Source organism: Rattus rattus, chromosome 7, assembly GCF_011064425.1.
Source record: "Rattus rattus isolate New Zealand chromosome 7, Rrattus_CSIRO_v1, whole genome shotgun sequence".
Taxonomy (NCBI): domain Eukaryota; kingdom Metazoa; phylum Chordata; class Mammalia; order Rodentia; family Muridae; genus Rattus; species Rattus rattus.
In genome coordinates this window covers 90,222,252-90,243,619 of record NC_046160.1, presented here as the reverse complement: position 1 = coordinate 90,243,619, position 21,368 = coordinate 90,222,252, and the positions used below count along the sequence as shown (strand labels likewise).

The 21,368-nt window shown below is 44.6% G+C and overlaps 1 protein-coding gene across 1 annotated transcript in view; it reads right to left on the bottom strand.

The window, feature by feature from the left end:
- Syne2 (spectrin repeat containing nuclear envelope protein 2) overlaps positions 1-21,368 on the bottom strand; it is a 268,150-nt gene that overhangs the window by 41,321 nt on the left and 205,461 nt on the right. The window contains exons 85-95 of the mRNA XM_032907953.1: positions 20,697-20,867; positions 20,109-20,239; positions 18,185-18,389; positions 16,264-16,443; positions 15,618-15,746; positions 13,673-13,827; positions 13,434-13,578; positions 12,999-13,093; positions 11,404-11,638; positions 9,055-9,249; positions 6,613-6,738 (exon numbers count right to left, since the gene is read on the bottom strand). Coding sequence (XP_032763844.1) covers positions 6,613-6,738; positions 9,055-9,249; positions 11,404-11,638; positions 12,999-13,093; positions 13,434-13,578; positions 13,673-13,827; positions 15,618-15,746; positions 16,264-16,443; positions 18,185-18,389; positions 20,109-20,239; positions 20,697-20,867 — 1,767 coding nt within the window. The remainder of the gene's footprint in view (positions 1-6,612; positions 6,739-9,054; positions 9,250-11,403; positions 11,639-12,998; positions 13,094-13,433; positions 13,579-13,672; positions 13,828-15,617; positions 15,747-16,263; positions 16,444-18,184; positions 18,390-20,108; positions 20,240-20,696; positions 20,868-21,368) is intronic.

Sequence of the window (21,368 nt, the reverse complement as noted above, 5' to 3'; positions counted from 1 at the left end):
TGCACACATTTTCGGATCAAGACCTAGAAACTATGTTAAGAAGTCATATAAAGTGTGATCTCTCACTTTCAAAATGCCCGGGCATACCATTAACACTGTGGCTGGCCATCGGAAAATGACAACTTCTGTTTGGAAGGAATTATTTTTGATTTTTCTAAATAAATGAATATAAAGGAGGGAGGAATTGCTTGCTAATAACTGGCAGCGGTTAAATTAGCAGATAGTCTCCTATATTTATCATTAATTCATTAATTAATTCATTCATTCATGTGTAGGAGATTGAACCGAGGGCCTCACATTAGCTAGGCAGAGATTATACCACTGAGCTAGATACCATGAGCTTCAATTAGTTTTTAAAATTTAATGAAATGTAGCAAATAATAATGATAATGATAATAATAATCCTTTTCACTACAGAGGGAAGTGAAAAGGACCCGCCCAGACACCCCAGAGTCTATTAGGTTTTAGTTGTGTTTAGGGTTCCTTACGTATGGCTCTCACTTTCCAGGCCTCTGTTCCTGCCCTTCAGGTGAAATCTGAAAGAAGATACTGTATCATTTACACCAGAGATCAGGGGGAAGAGTGGCTACAGTACCTAGGCACTAATTCCTGTTGAGACTTTTTTCAGTGCTCTAAAAGTTAGAGTGGTGCGATTTCTGAACTCGCTAAATTCTCTGTTTCTCATAAAATGGTCCAGAGGAAACTTTCAAAGTTTACATAAAAATGGCCAGGCACAGTGATACATAACTTTAATCCCAAGCACTCAATCATGGCGCTAGATCCCCAGCCTGGAACCCCTGCCCAGCCCGAATCCCTGCCCAGCCTGGAACCCCTGCCCAGCCTGGAACCCCTGTTTTCTGGTCTCATTGTTCTTCTCTTTTCTCCCTACAGTGCATGCATGCACATGCACATACACACCCGGCACACGCGCATACAACAGCTATGTTGTTAGCATGTATCTTTTCAATAGACTATACTGACAGAATGGCAGGGACCAGGACTACTGCTGGTACACACCCTTCTCTTTTCAAGTTGCTTTGTGTCATGGTGTTTTATCCTGGCACCTGCCACACGCCTGGTGCGTTATTGGATCATTAGATATCAAAATATCTGAATGAAAGGAAAGCAGTTCATCAATCTGTACCAATAACCTTTTTGTTGTTATCTATCTGGTTTTGCAGTGATGGGGACTGAAGTCAGGGCTTCATGCATGTTGGGCAAATGACAGGGTTTTACTATGCAGTACTGAATGGCCTGGTACTTGCTATGTAGCTTAGGCTGGGTTCCAACTCCTTGTAGTCCTGCCTCAGCTTCCTAAACTGGGATGAGAGGTTTTAGACACCACACAGGGCTAAGAGCTTAAGTGTTCTTAAGTGTTAAGAGAAAGACAAACAAAGGAATCAAATGATACGCAGGGAGGTCTAGTGAGCTAATTACAGCCATTGACCACTTCTGTAGACACATTCCAGAAACCACACCTCAGATCTGGAGTGTGTTTCAGGGGACGAGTACTGACCTAGCACACAAGGGGCTCTGGGTTTCTTCCCTTGGAAAAACCATCCATCCACCCAACCGAAGAATGCTACTTACTGCCTTTAAGTTAAAATGCCCTAGATTTGCTAGAAAATGAGCAAAAGAGAATAAGTTTCCTTTATCTTTAGTCTGATAAATGGTCTGTACAGCAAAATTACTTGTAAGGTTCCAGTTACCCATATAGAGCATGATGTAAAACTTCAAGTTGTTTATATCAGCGTATTACCAGGGCTTAGCTGGATTCCCTACAGCGACAGGGCAGCATGAGCCTTGTCCTGTGGTGTTAGTTCATAGTGAGACTGTCCAGTCCTGGCTTTCTGCACTACCATTTGAACTGAGGGGCATGGGTAGATGCTTGGTGAATGCTTGCCATGCAAGAGAGAGGATCTGAGTTAGATCCTCCTCAACTTCCACGTGACAAAGCCAGGCAGGGTGGCACATGCCTCCCAGCGCCAGGGAGGTGAAGACAGGAGGATCTCGGGCCTGCCAGCCAGTCTAGCAACAGTGAAAGCTGTTCAGTGAAGCTCCTGACCAAGCAAATCAAGTGGAGAGCAATGGAAGAAGGCACCCGACACTGACCTCTGGTCTCCACATGCACATGCATGTCAGGGCATGCACACATACATGGAGGTATATATGTACATGCACAGAAAGGGAACAAAAGATGAACACACATGCATGTGCTTGTACATGGACAGAATATCTTATCTTGGGAAGAATATTCAACAAATTAGCCACATCAATTCCTGTGGTAAGGCATGAATAGGAGAAAAATTTTAATATACATCTTATGAACATTCTGAATTTTGAACCATGTGACTATATTATTTTGAAACATTTTAAAATTAGAACTGTTGCAATGAATTAATCTTTCAACAAGTCTCAGATGTCCACTGTAGCAATTTCATGATAGTAGATAGGCAGTGGTTCTCAATCTTCCTGATGCTGTGACCCTTTAATACACTTCTTCATGTTGTGCTGACCCCCAACCATAAAATTATTACCACTGCTACTTCATAACTGTAATCTTGTAACCGTTATGAATTGCACCAAATTTCTGTGTTTTCCAATGGTGTTAGGTGATACCTGTGAAAGGATCAGTCAACCCCCAAAGAGGTCATGACCTATAGATAGAACCACTAATATAGACATTCTATGTTAGTCAGGAATCGATGAAAGCTTCATATTTAGAGACATTACATGTCAGACTCACAATACCTCATTCAAAATGCTTGGAATGGAAATGTTTCATATTTCAGAGTTTTGGGGATTTTTGAAATAGAGATGCTCAACTTGTATGTTTATAGTGAGTGTATCATGTGTGTGTTATGTGTATATGGTTTGTGTATATGTGTCTATGATGTGTATGTGTGTGGAATGTGTGTTGTATGTGTGGTATGTGCTTATTGTGTATATGGTGTGTGTGTTTATGTATGTGTATGTATGTGGTATGTGTGTTGTGTGTGTTGTATATATGTATGTGGTATATGTGTGTTGTATGTGTGTATATGGTATGTGTGTTGTGTGTGTTGTATGTGTATATATGGTATGTGTGTTGTATGTGTTTTTGTGTGTTATATGTATGTATATGGTCTGTGTGTTGTATGTGTTTTGTTTTATGTGTATATATGTTATGTGTGTTGTATGTGTACATATGGTATGTGTGTTGTGTGTCTTTTTGTGTTATGTGTGTATATGGTATGTGTGTATATGGTATGTGTGTATATGGTATGTGTGTTGTATGTGTTATGCGTGTTTACAGTATGTGTGTTGTATGTATGTATATGGTCTGTGTGTTGTATGTGTTTTGTGTTATGTGTATATATGTTATGTGTGTTGTATGTGTGCATATGGTATGTGTATTGTGTGTCTTTTTGTGTTAGTGTGTATATGGTATGTGTGTTGTATGTGTGTTGTGTGTGCGGTATGTGTATGTATGTGTTTGTATGTATAGAGTATGTGTGTGGTATGTGTGTATATGGTATGTGTGTGGTATGTGTGTTGTGTGTGTATGGTATGTGTGTTGTGTTTGTGTGTGTTGTATGTGTGTATATGGTATGCGTATTATGTGTGTTTGTGTGTGTGTTATGTGTGTATATGGTATGTGTGTTGTATGTGTGTGTATGGAGAACATGTGGCATGTGTCTATCATGTGTGCTGTTATTCCCACATGAACTTGGCTATAATGGGATGTAGCTTTATGAGGAAAGGAAGGAAGGCTCAGACGGTTGATGGGTCACACACTCTTCTGGGACAATATCCACTGTCCTAGATAGGCTTCCAGTTACTCGGCATCTGTTTTGGAATCTGGTCACTGGTTGGATGAATTTGTGGATGTCTGCCATGATTGTTTCTACTGATTAATTAATGGGGCTGAGCCAATAAAAGCTGCAGACTCTGCTGGGCGCCGAGGGGTGTGACACTTCGAGAGACACTAGGCCCTTAAAGGTTTCCGTTTCACGGTCAGCACAGGCTTCTAGACTTTACGGAAGAAAACTCCAGCATGTCAATGGAGAGACACTGCACTCTCTCACCTTGTTACTGGCATCATATCTAACTTGATGGGGCCCAGTCTGGCCTTCAGCTCTGTACACAGCCTTAACCCTCCACCTTTCTGCCTCACCTCCCAAGACTGTGATGCCTGCTAATAGCAGTTTGATATTAAAGCCAATGAAGAGGAGGAGAAAACTTAGGAGCCAACCTTGTGTGTATGTGAATTTGATATCTGGCATGGGTCTATTAAGCAGGTTCCAAGAAGCTACATGGTTATCTACAGGAATAACATTTTTAAAATGGGTTGTCACTTAAAACATATGTAAACATCAATTCCAGAACAAACTAAGATGTAGATTTAAATAAAAAGCAGTGCTTTTAAACATTAAACATCTAGGAGATGTGGAAACATCTGGGAGAAGATATAAAAGTGTATTCTATGAGTTGCAGACAGAGACTTTTATAGAAAAAGAAAAATATTTGCATATTCACACCTATATTAATGCCACACAAAATCACTGGGTCCTGATGGCAAATACTCGTCAATACCAGCCCTAGAGGTAGAGGCAGGAAGATCAAGAGCTTGATAATACTAGCCTGGGTTACATAGCAAAACCCTGTCTCACATTCAGATGCCCATGCATACATGCATGCATACACACACACACACACACACACACACACACACACACACACACCCCAAAACAAAACCAAAAACTAAGAATAAAACTTCCACAGATCTATTGCTCACCCAGTGACAAAAAAAAAAAAAAAAAAAGAGAGAAGAAAAGAAAGAAAAGAAGAAGAATCTGTCTGAGAGAAGACATTCACAAGGGAGCTGGAGAGATGGCTCAGTGTTTAAGAGAACTGACTGCTCTTCCAGAGGTCCTGAGTTCAATTCCCAGCAACCACATGGTGGCTTACAACGATATCCATTACCACAGAAGGATACACCGACTGTATTCATGGGTGCATACTGACAGCAGTGGGAAGGAAGCAGCAAGAGGAATCAACCTTGCTGACGTAGAATTTCGTGGGAAACATGGTATCATCCTATGCCATACAGGATAGGGCTGATTTAAGGAGTTTAGGACCAGAAGGCTGGCATTCTATCATTCCACTGAGCACAACAGAACTGTATCAACACAATAAACAATCGTAGGGGTGGCGGAGCCCACCAGGAAGGGCAAGTACCCAGGGGATTTGAAACGTTCATTCCTTTACCTGGATGATAACTGTGATAACCATTTATCGTGTTTTTGTTTCCTTGTTGTTACTGGGGAGGAAGTTAAGTGAGCCTTCTGCCACTGAGGTATAACCTCTGACATGTTGTTAATTTTCATTAACTAGTTAATTCTGAGAGAGGGTCTCACCTAGCCGAGGCTGGCCTAGAACTCGCTATATAGTCAAGGCTCTTCCTGCCTCTGCATCCCGAGTCCCAGGGTTCATTACAGGGATGTCCTTCAATGCCTAGGCTTCCGCCTGTAAATACATTAGGGAATTTTGACGACAAAGAGCAAATGTGTGCAGGAGGAAAGATCCACATCTACTTTCTGACACAGATTCCGTACAGACCATTTCTTTCTTTCTACTTTTTTTCCCAGTTCAATCCCTAGTCACTAAAGGAAGAGGAAAAAAAATTAAAAGACCACGCCAAAAGATTTTCAAAAAGTCTCATAGCCACCAAACAGATGGATGAGAAAGTGACGCGAGGGAACCCTGACCTGGAGTTCAAGCATCCGAGCTCCTGTCTACCCCACGTTCTGCAAAGACCTTTGATGCTCAAGAACCTTTGCTAATCAGGCAGAGCAGTGTTCAGAGGGCTTTTGTGAACGTAATACGTCATCAAAAGGACTCAACTCTTACTGGTTTTCAAAGTGAGTTCTTAAGTCATACCTTACTTCAAAGGCAAGGTCACTTGGTCAGAGAATAAACAGGTTTTGTTTGTTTGTTTTATTTTGTTTTTTAGTAACCTCAGGGTCAGGGACACAGCTCAGGGAGTGGAGGTGCTTACTGTGGAAGCCTCGGCATCTGAGGTCAGAAGCCTGGACCCATGTGCAAGTCAGGGGGCGGCACAGGACCTGTAATCCCAGCACTCCCCCATGGCAAGATGGGGTGCAGAGATAGGAGAATCCCTCAGAAGCTCTCCGGCCAGCTAGCCTGGAGGACTCAGCATAGGAACAAGAGAAACCCTGCCTCAAACAAAGACCAACACCTGAGGCTGGCCTCTGATCTCCAAGCCACACACATGCGTGCACGCATATACACGCACGCACGCACGCACACACTCAATGAACAAAAATCTCAGACTCCAGGACTTACATTCAGAGAGGAAACAGAAGGAGAACTGCCCCAAGAGCCTACAATGTACCCCTTTGCGGCCCTTCCTCATCTTTACACAAGGCACATATGGAATACCGATTCTAACACCTTAAGAGACCAGAATGACGTTAGACAGAAGACAGGGCAAACCTTCCGGCTGGCCACAACACTTCTCTTGATCACAGACATAGAGAGGCAGGCGAGCATTTGAAGTGCCCACAAGGCACTTGTGATTGTCCTGGCCGCTGGCTCGGACGTCAGTACCTTAATCAGCTCCCTTTCTTCCTGGAGGGCCTCATGAAGTTCGGGAAGAGGATCTGTGCTTTGCGCTTTCAGACCTTGCAGCCTTTTCTTCAGCGTCTTGATTTTCTTTTCACACTGGTCCCAGGTCTATTTGGAAACAGTATTAAAACTGGTGAGTACATGGCTCAAACCGTAGACTAGACCAGCTCATTTAATGCGCGTATGTTTTCTGCTAAGTGTGTTGGGGTAAGCCACACAGAAAGCAGATCCTCCTCTCCTACAGACTGACCTGAAGGGGCACATGGGACATCAGTGTATGTCAATCACCGGTACGGATTGTTTGGGGACATATCTCTTCCTGTCTCTGTCTCCATCTCTGTTCTATTGTGTCGGTTTTGTGTACATCCACCCGGGAAGGGCTACTCTGAAGACAGACTTTCAGGATCTACACCTTAAGTGTGCCCGGACGGCAGAGTCAGGCAAAGCGCACTGCCCTTCCCTTCCTTGGTAATCTTTTCTATGCTGTTCCTCGGTCTCTTCTAATGCCTGGTTCCCTGCACACTGTAGCGTCTCCCTTCACCTGCAAAGAGTTTCCAAGCTTTTACCAAGTCACTGCGGTAGGAAAACCTTAAGACACAGAGTACTGGCCGACACATTTTAAAGCACAAGTGTCGGGGCTTGGAGAATGGCTGTTGGCTCACAGCTGGGAAGTTAAGGACAGGTAAGAGACGAACATCTCTCTTCCTTTATTCTTTTGTGACCCAGCCAATAGGTGCGTGCATTTTTGTGTTTGTGGTGTTCAGATCTGGTTCACCGGGGTAAGTTTCTATTTCTGAACTCACTAAAAGTGTATAAAGATATGATAATAGGTCATTCTAGTCTTTAGTACTGACCCTAAGCATTATTGGGGTGGCCCCAGTCAGGGGTTATACCCTCCCTAAGGGAGACTCCTGAACGACTATCTGGAGCTCAGCTAAGATGGAGGCAAAGAGAGAAGTGCCCTGCTTAGTGCAAGTTCTTCTACCTGGACGCTCATTTACGCCATGCTCTAGCAGCAGGGCAGATGCTTGGCCTGTGTCTGCTAGCTCAAGCATTTCACATAGTCTGTACAAGAGAACTCAGGCACTCTGTCAGTCAGTGTTTCTGTCTCGCTGCTGGGGTGTCAGAATGCTACCGATATGCCCCGCAGGGGAGGCAAAATGCAGGGGGGCAGGCTACATGGACCGGAGCGCTGCTAGAATGTCTCTCAGAGAAGGCAGAAGGCAGTTATAGGATAGTGGTCCCAGACCATGTTCTCCTGGGTGAGAAGTGGCGATGGCACTGTCCCATGTGCCCCACAATACTCTGTTCATAGCACAGTGCTCCCACCAACTCACACAACTTTACTCTTGGTTTAGAAAACTTTCCCTGAGTGGTTTGGGTCTCTGTTTTTGGTGCACACAATAGACTAGAGGAATGTCAGAAATAAACATAGAAATGAAACGAAAATAGCTTAGTATTCTGACAGGAGAAACAAAAATAGAAACTGCATTTGGAAAAACAAGAACAGGGCTGGAAAGACAGCCCAGTGGTGAAGAGCACTGACTGCTCTTCCAGAGGTCCTGAGTTCAAGTCCCAGCAACCACATGGTGGCTCACAACCATCTGTAATGGGAACTGATGCCCTCTTCTGGTGTGTCTGAGGACAGCTACAGTGTATTCATAGACATAAAATAAATAAATAATAATTTAAAAGGAGTAAGAAGAAAAACCAAGAGTAGTGCAGTGTTGGGTCATAAGTTCAAAACAGTTCAATTCTTGAGAACAACTTGGACCAAATAAAACAAAAACAAAACCAAGAATGTCCTACTAATGACTCCAAACAGTTCAGTTCTTAACCACACAGTGAGAAGTTCCCCAAGAGACTCACATCTGTGGGAATGTGTTTTCTGAGGAGAATAGAGAACCACAGTACACTGGGTTATTTTGCTGTACTGTACCCCAGGTGTGCTCCTCATAAGTGCAATGTGAGTTTCGTGTACAAACATCCAATGGGTTTCAATGTTTCACCTTTCACAAACCTTTCCTTTAACGTTTATTTATTTGTGTATTTATTTAGTACGTGTGGCTGTGTGGGTGTAGGTATGCCATAGCTCGTGACAGAGGACATTTTGCACACGCTGGTTCTCTCTTTCCACCATGTGGGTTCCCAGGATTAACTCGGGTCGCAGTCCTGGCAGCAAATGCCTTTACCCACAGAGCCATCTCACTGACCCAAAGTATTTTCATAGCAGCATCTCAAGTGGTTGTATTTGCAATACTCAGATTTCCCAAACAGTTATTATTTTATTAATGGTGCTAACAGGCATGACTTGTATATTACTAGGAACTGACTTTCATTAGAAAACTCAGAATATGAGATTAAAAAAAAAAAAAACACGCCAACAAGAGCCACATGCCAAATATGGCGGTGGCGTCCGCTTACCTCTGCGGTGCTCTGAAGCCGGCTGATCGTCTCTCCCAGGCTGAGCTCCGTGTCCTTCCAGGAGTCCTGAAGCCTGCTGGCTTGCCGGTCAATGAATTCTCTAGTTTCTGGGTTGGGTGTGTCCCGCAACTTCTCCCCAGCTTCCAAGGCCAGTTCGTAGGTCGTTCGCCACCTCTGAACATGGATCTCTTTGCTCTAAAAAGGAAAAAAGAAAGTGTTTGACTTTGGTCTGATGAAAATGCGATTGTGGCTTTCCCCCAGAGCTTCTCTTAAATGGGTAATTCTACATAAATTAGACACATCTATACAGAATCAGATCAGAGCACTGATTGCTCTCCCGGAGGATCATGGTTCATTCCCAGCACCGACATGACAGCTTATAACTGTGTAATTCTAGAACCAGGGTATAGGACACCCTCTTCTGACCTGTGGGGGCAGCACACAATGTATGTGTATAATATGTGTGTGTGTGTGTGTGTGTATGTGTGTGTGTGTATGTGTGTGTGTGTGTGTGTATGCATGTATACATATAGTATAGTCTATATATGAACATTTCTATATTACATTATATGTTCCCATGTAAACTACATATGTATATTTATATATTATATGTTTATATGTTTATAAAATAAAAATGTACAAGCAATAGGGATCTCAGAGCATTAAGAACTAGAGTCTCTGAACTGAAATAATTACATAGGCTATCACCATAGTAACTCAGAAGAGTAGAATGAGCATATGATAGAGAACAGAAAAGAGAACGCATAGAAAGGTAACCCAAACCATGCAGTTAAAGTCACAGCACATGTCGATCAATACATGAAAGGACAAAGACAACATCTGACCTGAATAGGATGCTCGAGGCTTAGGCAGACTGAAACAAGCTGTCTCCAACCCAGAAACGAGGAGGAATCTTTTAACTGACTCACGCTCCAAAAGGAGCAGTATGCCACCCAACACAGCTCTCCTCAGGCAGGGGGCCCGGCTTCCTCTGCTCTCCCCTAGCTTGGTCAGTGGCGCATGATTCAGCAACGCTCTGGACAAAGCCCTAGAATCTTCTCTGACCCCTTTCTCCCCTTTATGTGCAACATCCAAACTACGTCTCAAGGCTCTTTGCGGGGTTGGTTCATTTCTTACTCACCTTCAGGCCCCAGTTGAAATGCCATCAACCCAAACACCACCCAAATCTGAAGTAGCTACTAGTTCCTCTGTTAGTTATACAGTTCCTCTGTTAGTGATTACAACCTGGTATTTTCTTTAATTAATTAAATTAATTAGTCCTGTAGTTAATTTCCTAGATGTGTCGATGAGAGCAGAGTCTTCTAGTCCTTACACTGATGAGGACAGACACTAGGACAGAGAGGGTGCTCGGTCAGTATCTGATGACTGTGAGTGAGGGGCCAGCCCAGCACTTCGGGGGTGATGTGGGTATGACAATTGTCAGCATCTCTAGTGGAGAGCGAGTCCCTCTAATAAAGAGGGGATGCGCTCAATAGCTTACTCTAATCCTACGCTCATAAAGCAGTTTCCTTTAATTTTATATAGGCTGATTTACCTATAGAATGTATGTCGGAGTGGCGTGCATCTGCCACGCAGTGCCTATCTGGAGGTCAGAAGGAAACTTGTGGGAGTTCTTTTCCTCTATCATGTGAGTCCCAGAGATTGAACTCAGGTCTTCAGGCTTGGCAACGAGTGCCTTTACTCTCGAGACATCTTGCCAGCCCCCAAACCCTTTCTGATGCACGTTTGGCTGTCAGAGTTTGCTCTTGAAGAGCAAGCAGCTCTCCCATCTGTCACTCTACCTGTGGATACCTTATACGTTCGCCAGAACCCTAAGAGTTTCAACGGTGCGATCCTATCACCACACACCTCTCCCATTCTACCCACCCATTGGCACAGCATGCGTCTCTCACACGCTAGAGAGAGCATCTCTGTTTCTTGGTAAGACAAAGCTTCACACTGCACAAGACTAGGGACCAGGCTGTGGGCGGTCAGACCTCGCTGGCCTCCCCTTGCATACACCAGTCATGACAGAAAGCATTAAATCTCAGGGGGCTGGAGGGACGGCTCAGAGATTGAGAGTACACCCTGCTCATTCAGAAGACCAGGATTCAGTTCCTAGCATCCATACATCAGTTTACCACCACCTAAAATTCCAGCTCCAGGGAGGACTCCTCTCCAACTCCAACTCCTCTGGCCATTTTGGGTACCCGAACTCACCTACACATGTCCATATATGTGATTAAAAATAATAAAAATAAATTCAAGTAAAACGTCGGTGGATCAAACATCTTCCAATAAAGCTCTCTCATCCTGTGTGCGTCTTACGGCCAAAATGTGCACCCATACCTTCAGCTCGTGGATCAGGCGCCTGGTTTGGCAGAGGCTGTAACGGTCCTGTTCCTTCACTGCAGACAGTAGGTGTCCGGTGTCCGTGAGGAACCGGAGCAAGTCCTCCACGGAGGTGGTAAAGAACCGCCACTGTGTCACCAGCCTGCCGATGTCACACTTCCTCTGCCGAACACCCTGGGCAGCCTTCTGCCATTGCTCTGACAGCTTCGAGAATTCCGAGACAAATTCTGATCTAGGGAAAAACCATGGCGAGAGATTCCTAACATAAACATGTAGATAAAGGAACTGGCCGGGACTGTCGGCTGTTTGCATGCACAGCATAAACGAAATAAACAAACTTCATGAAATCCGAGCCCTGTTCACCTGAGGCACAGTGGGAGGCACAGTGCTGGGGGTGCACGGTTTAGAAGGTAGGCACACATAACCTGGCATTGGCCAGCACTCTGGGGAGCACTCCCAGGGAGCACTCCTTTAAGTGAGCTGAGCCGTCGTAACATATACAGTGCCAGGTCTTCCTGCAAATCTAGAAACTGGGATCAACGGGGGAAAACATACACGGGAAGGTGCTTTGTAATATTACAAATTATTGGACTGAGCATTTTACATAACTGACACGACCAAGAGTAAGCTTCATTGTGGCCACCCAACTAGTTCTTTACAGATGGATAATACTGCTCACGGGAGAAATAAGGCCTTTATTATGGGTAAGTCATATTTGGTACAACAAGTAATCAAAATAGCTTACTACCCTGGAATGGACCTTGAATGTATCACTTGAGGGCTACGAAGATACGGGCTTCATATTTCTCAGCTGTGGATTGCGGGCAGGGAGAGGGTAAATGGTACCAACCAGGCCACTCAGAAACGTTTGAACAACTGGGCCACCTCTGGATTCTGGCCATGTCAATGAGCTACATGAGTGGTTCAGCTGTGCTCAGCAGGCTAGCCTCAGGGCCTCTGCCCAGCCTGCCTGCTGCTGCCCACGGACTCCACTGGGGATGCCCGGGGAGACATTTCTCTTCTTGTGACTATGACATAGCTTCAAGCCTGGGAGAGCAGCACCTTACATTGTATTTTCAAATAACAAAATCTTACGCAGGAGAAAGCGGAGAGAAAAAGAGAATACAGAAGAATCACTCAAAACTTAGTTAATACCCTGGGGGTGGGGGGCGGCTATGTCAAGAGTCCTCTGGGCTGCCAGCTTCATCCACTTACAACAGGATAAGGCATCGTGAGCATTTTTATGGCCATAAGGCACGACTCTAAGGTAGAAGCAGAAGGCTGGTTCCACTGTGAGGCTGCAGGGCACGGATGCAGTCAAGGTCTACAGGCTGGCAATTAGACAGATCCTACTATGCATCCTAAGGTCTGTGGCTCACAAAAACCTATGAGGACTCCTAGGAAAAGCTGGAAGAGAAGAGCTCAAAGGCTCCAGACAATTACTCTGAGTGATAGGATTCATTTTAGCATTGTATGAATGGGCTAAGATGCTACACCGATAGCACCCCATGAACACACACACAGGCTCTCGCATCAGAAGGCCTGCGCCCCCCCCCCCAAGTACATTAGCTCCAGAACCCCTCATAGCTTACCTCTTCTCTACTTCTGCTGTGTCCAGGAGTTGTAAGGACTGGGCCACATACGCATCAGCAACTGTCTGGTTTATAGAGACTTCAGCTTCTAAGATCTGTTTATGAACCAAAATATAAATTATCAGCTGATAGATTCCACTGTCAGGAATTGGGAACTTATGCTGCCTTGTAAGGCTCTCAGAGGATCTGTGAAATGATTCGTTCTCAAGTTATCGGAAGCCAACTGCAAAATACGTTCGACCATCATATTAATATCATCTAGGAACATAATACTGGGGAAAAAACAGACCTAGTAATAGCAGCTATTCCTAAATATGTATGATCACTGATGACAATTAAGGTGGACAGGCACCCCTTGTGTTTCATTTGAATGTCTCTTTTCCCTGTACCCTGCCTCAGGGGAAGTGGCTGAGGAGTGGCTCAGCACAGGGTTACCTCATAGGTTTTCTGTTGCTCCAGGAGAGCTGGGAGGCTGTGGGCAACGTCCTCTGTCAGTGATTCCTGAATCTTCTCCAGAACTTGGATCCATTTTTCACAGTAATGAAGGAACTTTTCATTCAACCCATTTCCCTGAAGTTTGCTATAAAGATTGGAGAACCAACAAAACTGAGCCTTATAATAATGATCTTAATTTTACCTTCCCTGAAGGGGGCGTGGAGAAAGAATGCTCTGACCTGTAGTGGTCCAGCGCTGTGGCCGTAGCCCGGATCCACTGCCTGTTCACGTTTTGTAATGTTTTCATTGTTATGTCACTGAGGGGAAGCCTGAGGCTCTCTTCATTCAAACGTTCGATGTCAGGTGACTGGGCTGTCAGTGCCAGCACATGGTTCTGTGAGGAAAAAAAGTAAACATAAAATATCTACATGATGAGCCGGCCTTCTGACTTTAAAGACGAGTGGAAATAGGGCCCAGATAGGTCGTACAACTTGCATATGGTCAAACCACTAGTTAGAGTTAGAACTGGGCCTGGACTTAGATACCTTAATGGTACTCCTATCTGGGGATACCAGCCTCTACATATGGAACGATGGTTCTCTGAACTGTCACCTTAGACAGGATTTAGCATCACCTAGGAGACACATCCTCAGGAATGTCCGTGAGTGTGTCTTCAGAGGTTTAACTGAGGAGGGAAGACCCATCTTTATGTGACTGGTACCACATGCATAGGCTCCACAGCCTATAGGCACTCCCTATAGGCTGGGAGACATAGAGTGAATAGAGAGAAGCAAGCCAGCTGAGTGCCAACAGTTCTCTCTCTCTCTGCTTCCTGACTAGATGTCAAGCTGCCTTACCCTTCTGCCCCTATGCCCTCCCTACCACGATGGACTGTAGCCCCTAAAACCACGAACCAAAATAGCCCTTTCTTTTTAAAACCTTTATTATCATCACGTGTGCGCATGCATGATGTGGAGGTCGGGGGACACCTTCGTGGAACTGGTATTCTCTCCTTCCATCTTTACTCGGGTTCCAGCTGCAGAGACATCTGGCTTGGTCTCCAAACCCTTTCGCAAGTTGCCTTTGCCAGAAATTTTGTCATAGCCACGAGAAAAGTAACAGTAGGAACAGTACCAAGAAGCAGGAAGGGACATTATTTTTGTCTTTATGCAGGACTGAAAATGAGTTGTGGTCTTTTTAAAAACCAAATATGGACCTTCAAGTCCTATATAATATATAATCGGCCAATAACTTGACCTTCAAACAAGCCATACAGTGTACTATATACATCCAGTGAAAAATCTCATCTTTAATATGAGTAAGTGCAGTGCTTAAACCAGACTTAACCCAGTCTACCCTTATTTTCCCTGTGTGTGAAATCACAGAGAAAGGATTTATCAAAGCTTCACTTTTAAAAAGCTACCCCGGGACAGCCTTTAGGTCGACAGTGTGTTAAGTGAAATGCCTTCTACAATACCCACGCTATGTCCTCAACTCTGCTGTCATATTCCAGGGCAGGGTCAACAAACGTTTTCTGTAGATGACCAGCCCACCAGGGTTTCAGCTTTGTGGAAGGACAGCTGGGCTTAAATAAAATTTCCTTACAAAACCGAGTGGTGGTCTGGGATCTGGATAGCATGCTGTCATTCGCTGACTCCTCATGGAGTCATAAGTATTGATCTTTGGGAGTTTACTGGATCCAGAATGCTTCAGTCCCTTCGTTTTATTTTACGTTAATTATACAAAACCCACTAAGGTAATTAAAAAGGAAAAGTGCCCAATTTTAATTGAATATTTTCTATTTGATCTTCAGACTAACCAGAAAAAAAAAACCCAATTAATCACAACAGAGAATTTCTTGACTATGTGGGTTCACTGAAGTTAGTTCATAGTGATCTCAAGATAAAAACATCTATGGACAGTACATGCATATTAATAACATAGGTATATTAGCAACTTATCAGTAAAACAGAGTCCCGCAATGGTCTGCATTTTGAGACCTTAGGAAGATAGAGCAGGGATAAAGGGGAAGAGAACGACTGTGTTCATGAGTTAGTCAGATGCAGATGGAAGGGAAGGAAGGACTGAGCTCGTAGTTAAGCAGGGTGCCAGCAGATTCCCACAGCAGTAACTAGCTTGTTTTAACCCCATGGAAAAATCTAAGCAGACGCATATTATCAATACCAGGAACAAGTCAGGAACTTCTTCTTTCTCTTCATGGTGAAGTTTATTCAAATTTTCTTCCTCGTGCATAATAAGATCTTTGGAATGTGCCAGCCTGTCTGCAAAGTCCTTAAACTGTGCCAGAACAATCTGTAAAGAGACATTTTCATTAGAAAAACTTCTGGAGTACAGAAGACAGCATTAGGCACGTTATGGGCTGCTGAGAGCGCAAGTTATTTTCTGTCCAACATCACCTCGGAGGTCTCTGTAAAGGCCCTGGAATTTCATCCTGTGCCATGAGGTACACACAGAGAAGGGAGTATTCCGTTCCCTTAGTTCGAACGCTACAACTCAGGGGATGAATGAAGACTCCAACTGACAGCTGTGCTCCCAGCAGCCATACCTGTGTCTCAGTTACTTTACCCTAAGTCCAGATAACCGAGATCTGAACAGGGTATGAGGCATGCTTCTTGTTAAATTAACATGTCTGATAAAGGACAGATGGCTGCTTAAGGGCCCCTACTCGATTAAGCAAGACTGGGATGACTTCCCTCTACAGTTTCCCTACGGTGCCATCCAGACAGTACAAATGCTTCACAGGATTCAAAAGATGGATGGTGGCCCGAGACGTCCGCAGCCGCCATTCAATGGAAAAAGCAAGACAAACCTCGAATTCATTTAGTTTCGTCAGCAGCATCTTTTCTAAACAGGCAACTGTCTGGAGGGAATGCCGCTGTCCAGAATGGAGCCCGGGGGTGCTGCGCTCTGCGGGCTGTGGCAGCTGATCCGAGAGGGTAGAGTTTTCCAGGAAGGCCTCTTTGGTCTTCTGTAGGTCACGCTGCAGCCCCTGAAGAAGGAGAAAGGATAGCAGAGTGCTGACTCACTGCACCAGCCACCAACCCCTGCCATTGTACTTCTGCAAACCTTTGTTGCTGCTGTTACTGTTTATTTCCAATAGCTGAAAAAATATGTTTTCTTAAAACAATGTATCCTGCCAGTGCTGCTTGGAAACCTGGCAGTTTAGTCAGCCTGTCATTTCCCAACAGAGTTGCAGCTACTCTCATGCACTGTTTCTAACTGTCTAACACTTGAGGGATGGACTTTCAAATCATCTCAAGAATCACTAGAGGCTGTCCCTTGCCCCTGACCTTCTGGTATGAATGGACTCATATAGAGTCTGCAGCATCTCACTAAGCAAGCAGGGCATTCTAATTAAATCTGTCATTCAATTTGATCTGACCTAGAGTGTCACAAAATATAAAACGCATCTTGTTATCAAGTTTCATACTATGGAGTATTTTCCTTCTGGGTACTTCCTCTCAGCATTGAAAAACACCACAGCTGAAACTGCCCTGTTCTTAAATAGTCTAAAACCACTTAATTCCCAGGAAATCCATACTCATGTGGCACCGAGACCAGGATTACTATTTTTGAGATATTTGAGGGTGTGAGTGGTTATGAACACTTGAAGTGTACACTTAATTGACTTACATTTTGGGGCAGAGTCTCTTCACTGGCCTAGGCTTACTGGTTTGGTTAGGGTGAGCAGCCAGTGAGCCCTGCTGTCTCCATGTCCACGGCACTGGGATTTCAATGGCCACACTTAGCTTTTGACATGGGTGCCGAGGACTGAATCAGATCCTCGTCTTGTATAACAAGTACTTTGTTCACTGAGCCATCTCCCTAGTCCCCCTCATCACTACCATATTACCATCATCACTACCACCAGAACCACCCACCATCACCATCATCAAGACTGATTTTTGCTTCAAATAATTTATGTTGTACTGGTTAGCATTCTGTCAACTTGACATGCTAGACTCATTTGAGTAAACCACAACTGAGGAAAGTGCCCCTCCCCTCAGCACTGGTCTGTGGGCAAGCTTGTAGAGCATCTTCTTGATTAGTGACTGATGCAAGTGTGCCCAGCTCACTGCAAGTGGTGCCACCCCTTGGCTAGTCCTGAGTTACCGAAGAAAACAAGCCATGGAGTGCAAGCCAGTGAGCTGCGTTCCTGCCTCAGGACTTGCCCTGCTTTGACTTCCTGCTATCTCTTCCTTTGATGATGGACTGTGAGCTGACCAACATTGGTGCTGAGGAGCGAAGCAGGGACCTCTGGAGAAGTAGTGCTTGATCATAACTGCAGCGCCTTCTCTCAAGCCCCGCCCACCCAGGATTGATTGAAAACAAGAGATTCTTACGTGATCACCAGTAACTCCAGCTCTAAGGGATCAGACACCTGGCCTCTGTGAGTACTTACACACACATGTGCATACATACACGGACATACAGACGTGTCTCAGTCAAAGTTTCTATCACTGTGATAAAGCCTCATAACCAATCGAGGCACTCGTGGCTTCGATTTCACATTCTATACGATGCTTTTGCTGATTTAATGGCTGCAACAGACGTGTAAACTTGGGAAAGAGACGGTGGCAGTAGCCCCTTGATCCATCTGCCACATCCTTCTTCAAACCCCACACGTCCCATGTCCCCTGTGCCCTGTCTGGTTACTTCTTTGTCCCTCACTAGTCCCTGCTGTTTTGCGGATGTGACTTAGTTTTTTCTCCTTGAGGCTTTATGCCTACCTTTATGTCGTTCAGGGCCCGCGGCAGGATGTCTGCCAGGTTGTTTCCAGACATATTGGTGCTGGCAAGCTGTCGGAACTTTGCTTCCTGCTGCCGTAGCCAGGCTGCCGCCTCTGTGTGAGCGTTGTGAGGAGCCTTCCAGAGCTGCAGCTGACCTCGGGCCTCCTGCAACTGGTCTGTGAGGTCTTGGTTGACCTGGGTCCACCTGGCGGTGTAATGTTAACAACATAGCCCTCATTCCATCCTGTCCCTGTAGCAAAATTATACACGCTCTACCAGGAAATTAAAAGTAGAGAGATTCTGATTTTTTATTTCTTTCGAGATAGGGACTCACTACATGGCTCTAACTGTCCTGGAACTCACTATATGTAGACCAGGCTAGCCTTAAACTCACAAGAGATCTTCTTGCCTCTGCCTCGCAAGTGCTGGGATTAAAGGTGTGCACCACCATACCTAGCTTTTAAATAGGTCTTACTTATATTGTGCTGTATCAAATAAATTTATTGTGCAATTATAAAACAAAATATTCTTTATTTTCAAGCTAAAATAAATGAAAAAATTATTCCATTTATAGATTTTTTTAATCTTGCTTTTTTTTTTTGAAAAAAACTTTTCCATGTTACAAAACAAAACAAAACAAAACAGGGCTGGAGAGATGGCTTAGTGGTTAAAAGCACTGACTGTTCTTCCAGAGGTCCTGAGTTCAATTCCCAGCAACCACATGGTGGCTCACAACCATCTGTAAAGAGATCTGATGCCCTCTTCTGGTGTGTCTGAAGACAGCTACAGTGTACTCATATATGATAAATAAATAAATGTTTTAAAAAACAAACAAACAAAACAAGACACCACCCCCCAAAAAAACTAGACGGGTGTAGGCTTCTGACCGCAATCTTATCAGTTATTTGGAGGTTGAGTCAGGAGGATCATTCATTACAAGTTTATGGTCAGCAGGGACCACACAGCCAACAACTCAATGAGATTCTGGTAGAGAATGAGGAGAGAGGAGAGAGGAGGAAGCGGAAGAAGAGAAGGGAGAAGGAAGAAGGAGAAAGAGGAGGGAGGAGGGAGGAGGAGGGAAAAGGAAGGATGAAGAGGGAGGAGGAGAGAGGAGGAGGGGGAGGAAGAAGAGGAGGGGAAGGAGGAAGAGGAAGGAGAAAGAGGGATGAACAACCTTTGAAATGGCTGTACAGAACGTCCTGCAGACTATTTGTTGCATCTGTATGAATGGGGCTGGAGATGCAGCTCAGAGGTAGAGCATTTGAGTAGCGTGCATCAAGGCCTGCCTTCGATTTGCAACTCAAACAACAAACAGAAACACAGTTGAAGAGAGTGAGTTTGTTTGTGCAGCAGTGACCTGAATCCTTCAACAGCAACAGTTCCGCCCATGCAGTGAGGGATGCAGAAAGTAAATGTGAGCGAGACACCTTACTGTGTCCCTCAGTGAAGACTCGATGGAGACCTGAGGATAGCCTGCCAGGGTGTGCAGTTTGCTGTTTTATTCTTTGTTGAACACTGGTTTGCTTTCAAAGCACAGGAGTCTTCATGGAGAAGACTCGAAGGCAACCTAACTTCTCCACATTGTTGCAGGCTTTGGGTCACTTTCCGAGAGATGTTTTGAACACATCCATTCCACTCTACCCTACAGACTTCCCATTCCTCGGTGTTTCTGTTCCTGATTTGGGGTTCCCAGGACCAAGCCTGACATTTAGAGGACACATTCTGGAAGTGGCTCCATTAGGGCATTTCTAGTTTGAGTATCCCAGAAACCATCTGGGATTTGTAAACGCTCTCATGACCTTGAGCCTTCCACCTTCCAAAGAAGAAACACAACCACGAAGCCCATCACTGTGGAGTGAGAAGCTTTTAGAAGGCCAGAGGTCATGAGAGTGGATCAATCTTTCAAACTGCATTCTGGGCACACCTCGAGTGAGCATCCTGGTACTTCTCTTCGATTATGCCAGCAATGGGAGGGCAGGAATCTTTGAGTCTGCCGATGACCTCCTGCAGTTTCTCCCAGTTCCGTTCCCCATTCTCAGCTTCATCCTGAAGGGCCTGAGGACACAGAAAAAGGTAAAAGTAGATGGTTTGGCCATCCCACCCTGGAAGGTAACAGCTTCTTGTCCCTTGATACTGCACATCAAGGACACAAACATGTAGACCTTACAGGACAGTGACACACAACCAAAAATGGGGAGAAGGTAACTGACAAACTTAGAAGGATTAAGTTGCTAATCATACAACACTTGTACACACACACACACACACACACACACACACACACACAATTTCATAAACCATGAAATGAAACACATGGAAAATTCAAGATACACTTAAAACTTCCTATGGTTCATGTGACTAACTTTAAACTCCCAAGCCATGCCTATGATACCTCTAGCAAAATCAGCGCCTTTTGCTTCCCTGTAAACAGTCCAAAAGCACCTGTGTTCATTATGGTGCTTCGACCTTTAGTTTTTACCCACAATACCTTTGGCCACACTGGTTAATTTACCTCAAGGTTCTGCACCTGGCAGTCCAACGCCTGCAGCGATAGAACCGCAGGCTTGCTGTGCTCCATGGAATATGTGAGTCGGGCTGTCTTCATACGGGCCTCATCATACAGCTTGTCACAGGCCTTCCACTCCTGCAGCACTGTCTGCACAGAGGCTCTGAGCTGGTGGACCTACGGCAGAGCGGAAACCCTGACAGCGTTGCTCTAAGTCAGTCTCTCATGTTATTTCCAGCTACAAATTCTGTCTCCAAAGGTTTGCTTGAACTAAATATTTCATATAAATGGATTAATATATGGGCTTTTTATAAGGACTGGCTTCTACTTATCAGGTTTTAAAGTCCATTGATACAAAATACATTACTGCTTTAGACAGCTGAATAATATCCCACAACACAGATATAGCTATTACACGTTACTAAGACAACCATAGTTGGATAGACAACAGCTTGTTACCATTTCAGGGTTGTCATGATTAGACAGCTATAAACATTCACCACCTAGGTGAACTGCAAGTCCTGCCAAGTCCAAGCCTTGAGGAAGTGCCATGCAACTTTCCTGATGCAGCTGGACCGCTTTAATGCCCACCTGCAATGTGTGAACACATCCTTGCTATAACACCTGCTATCCCCTGTCCTTAATGCGGCCATCTTCATGGGTATGACTGGCATTTCA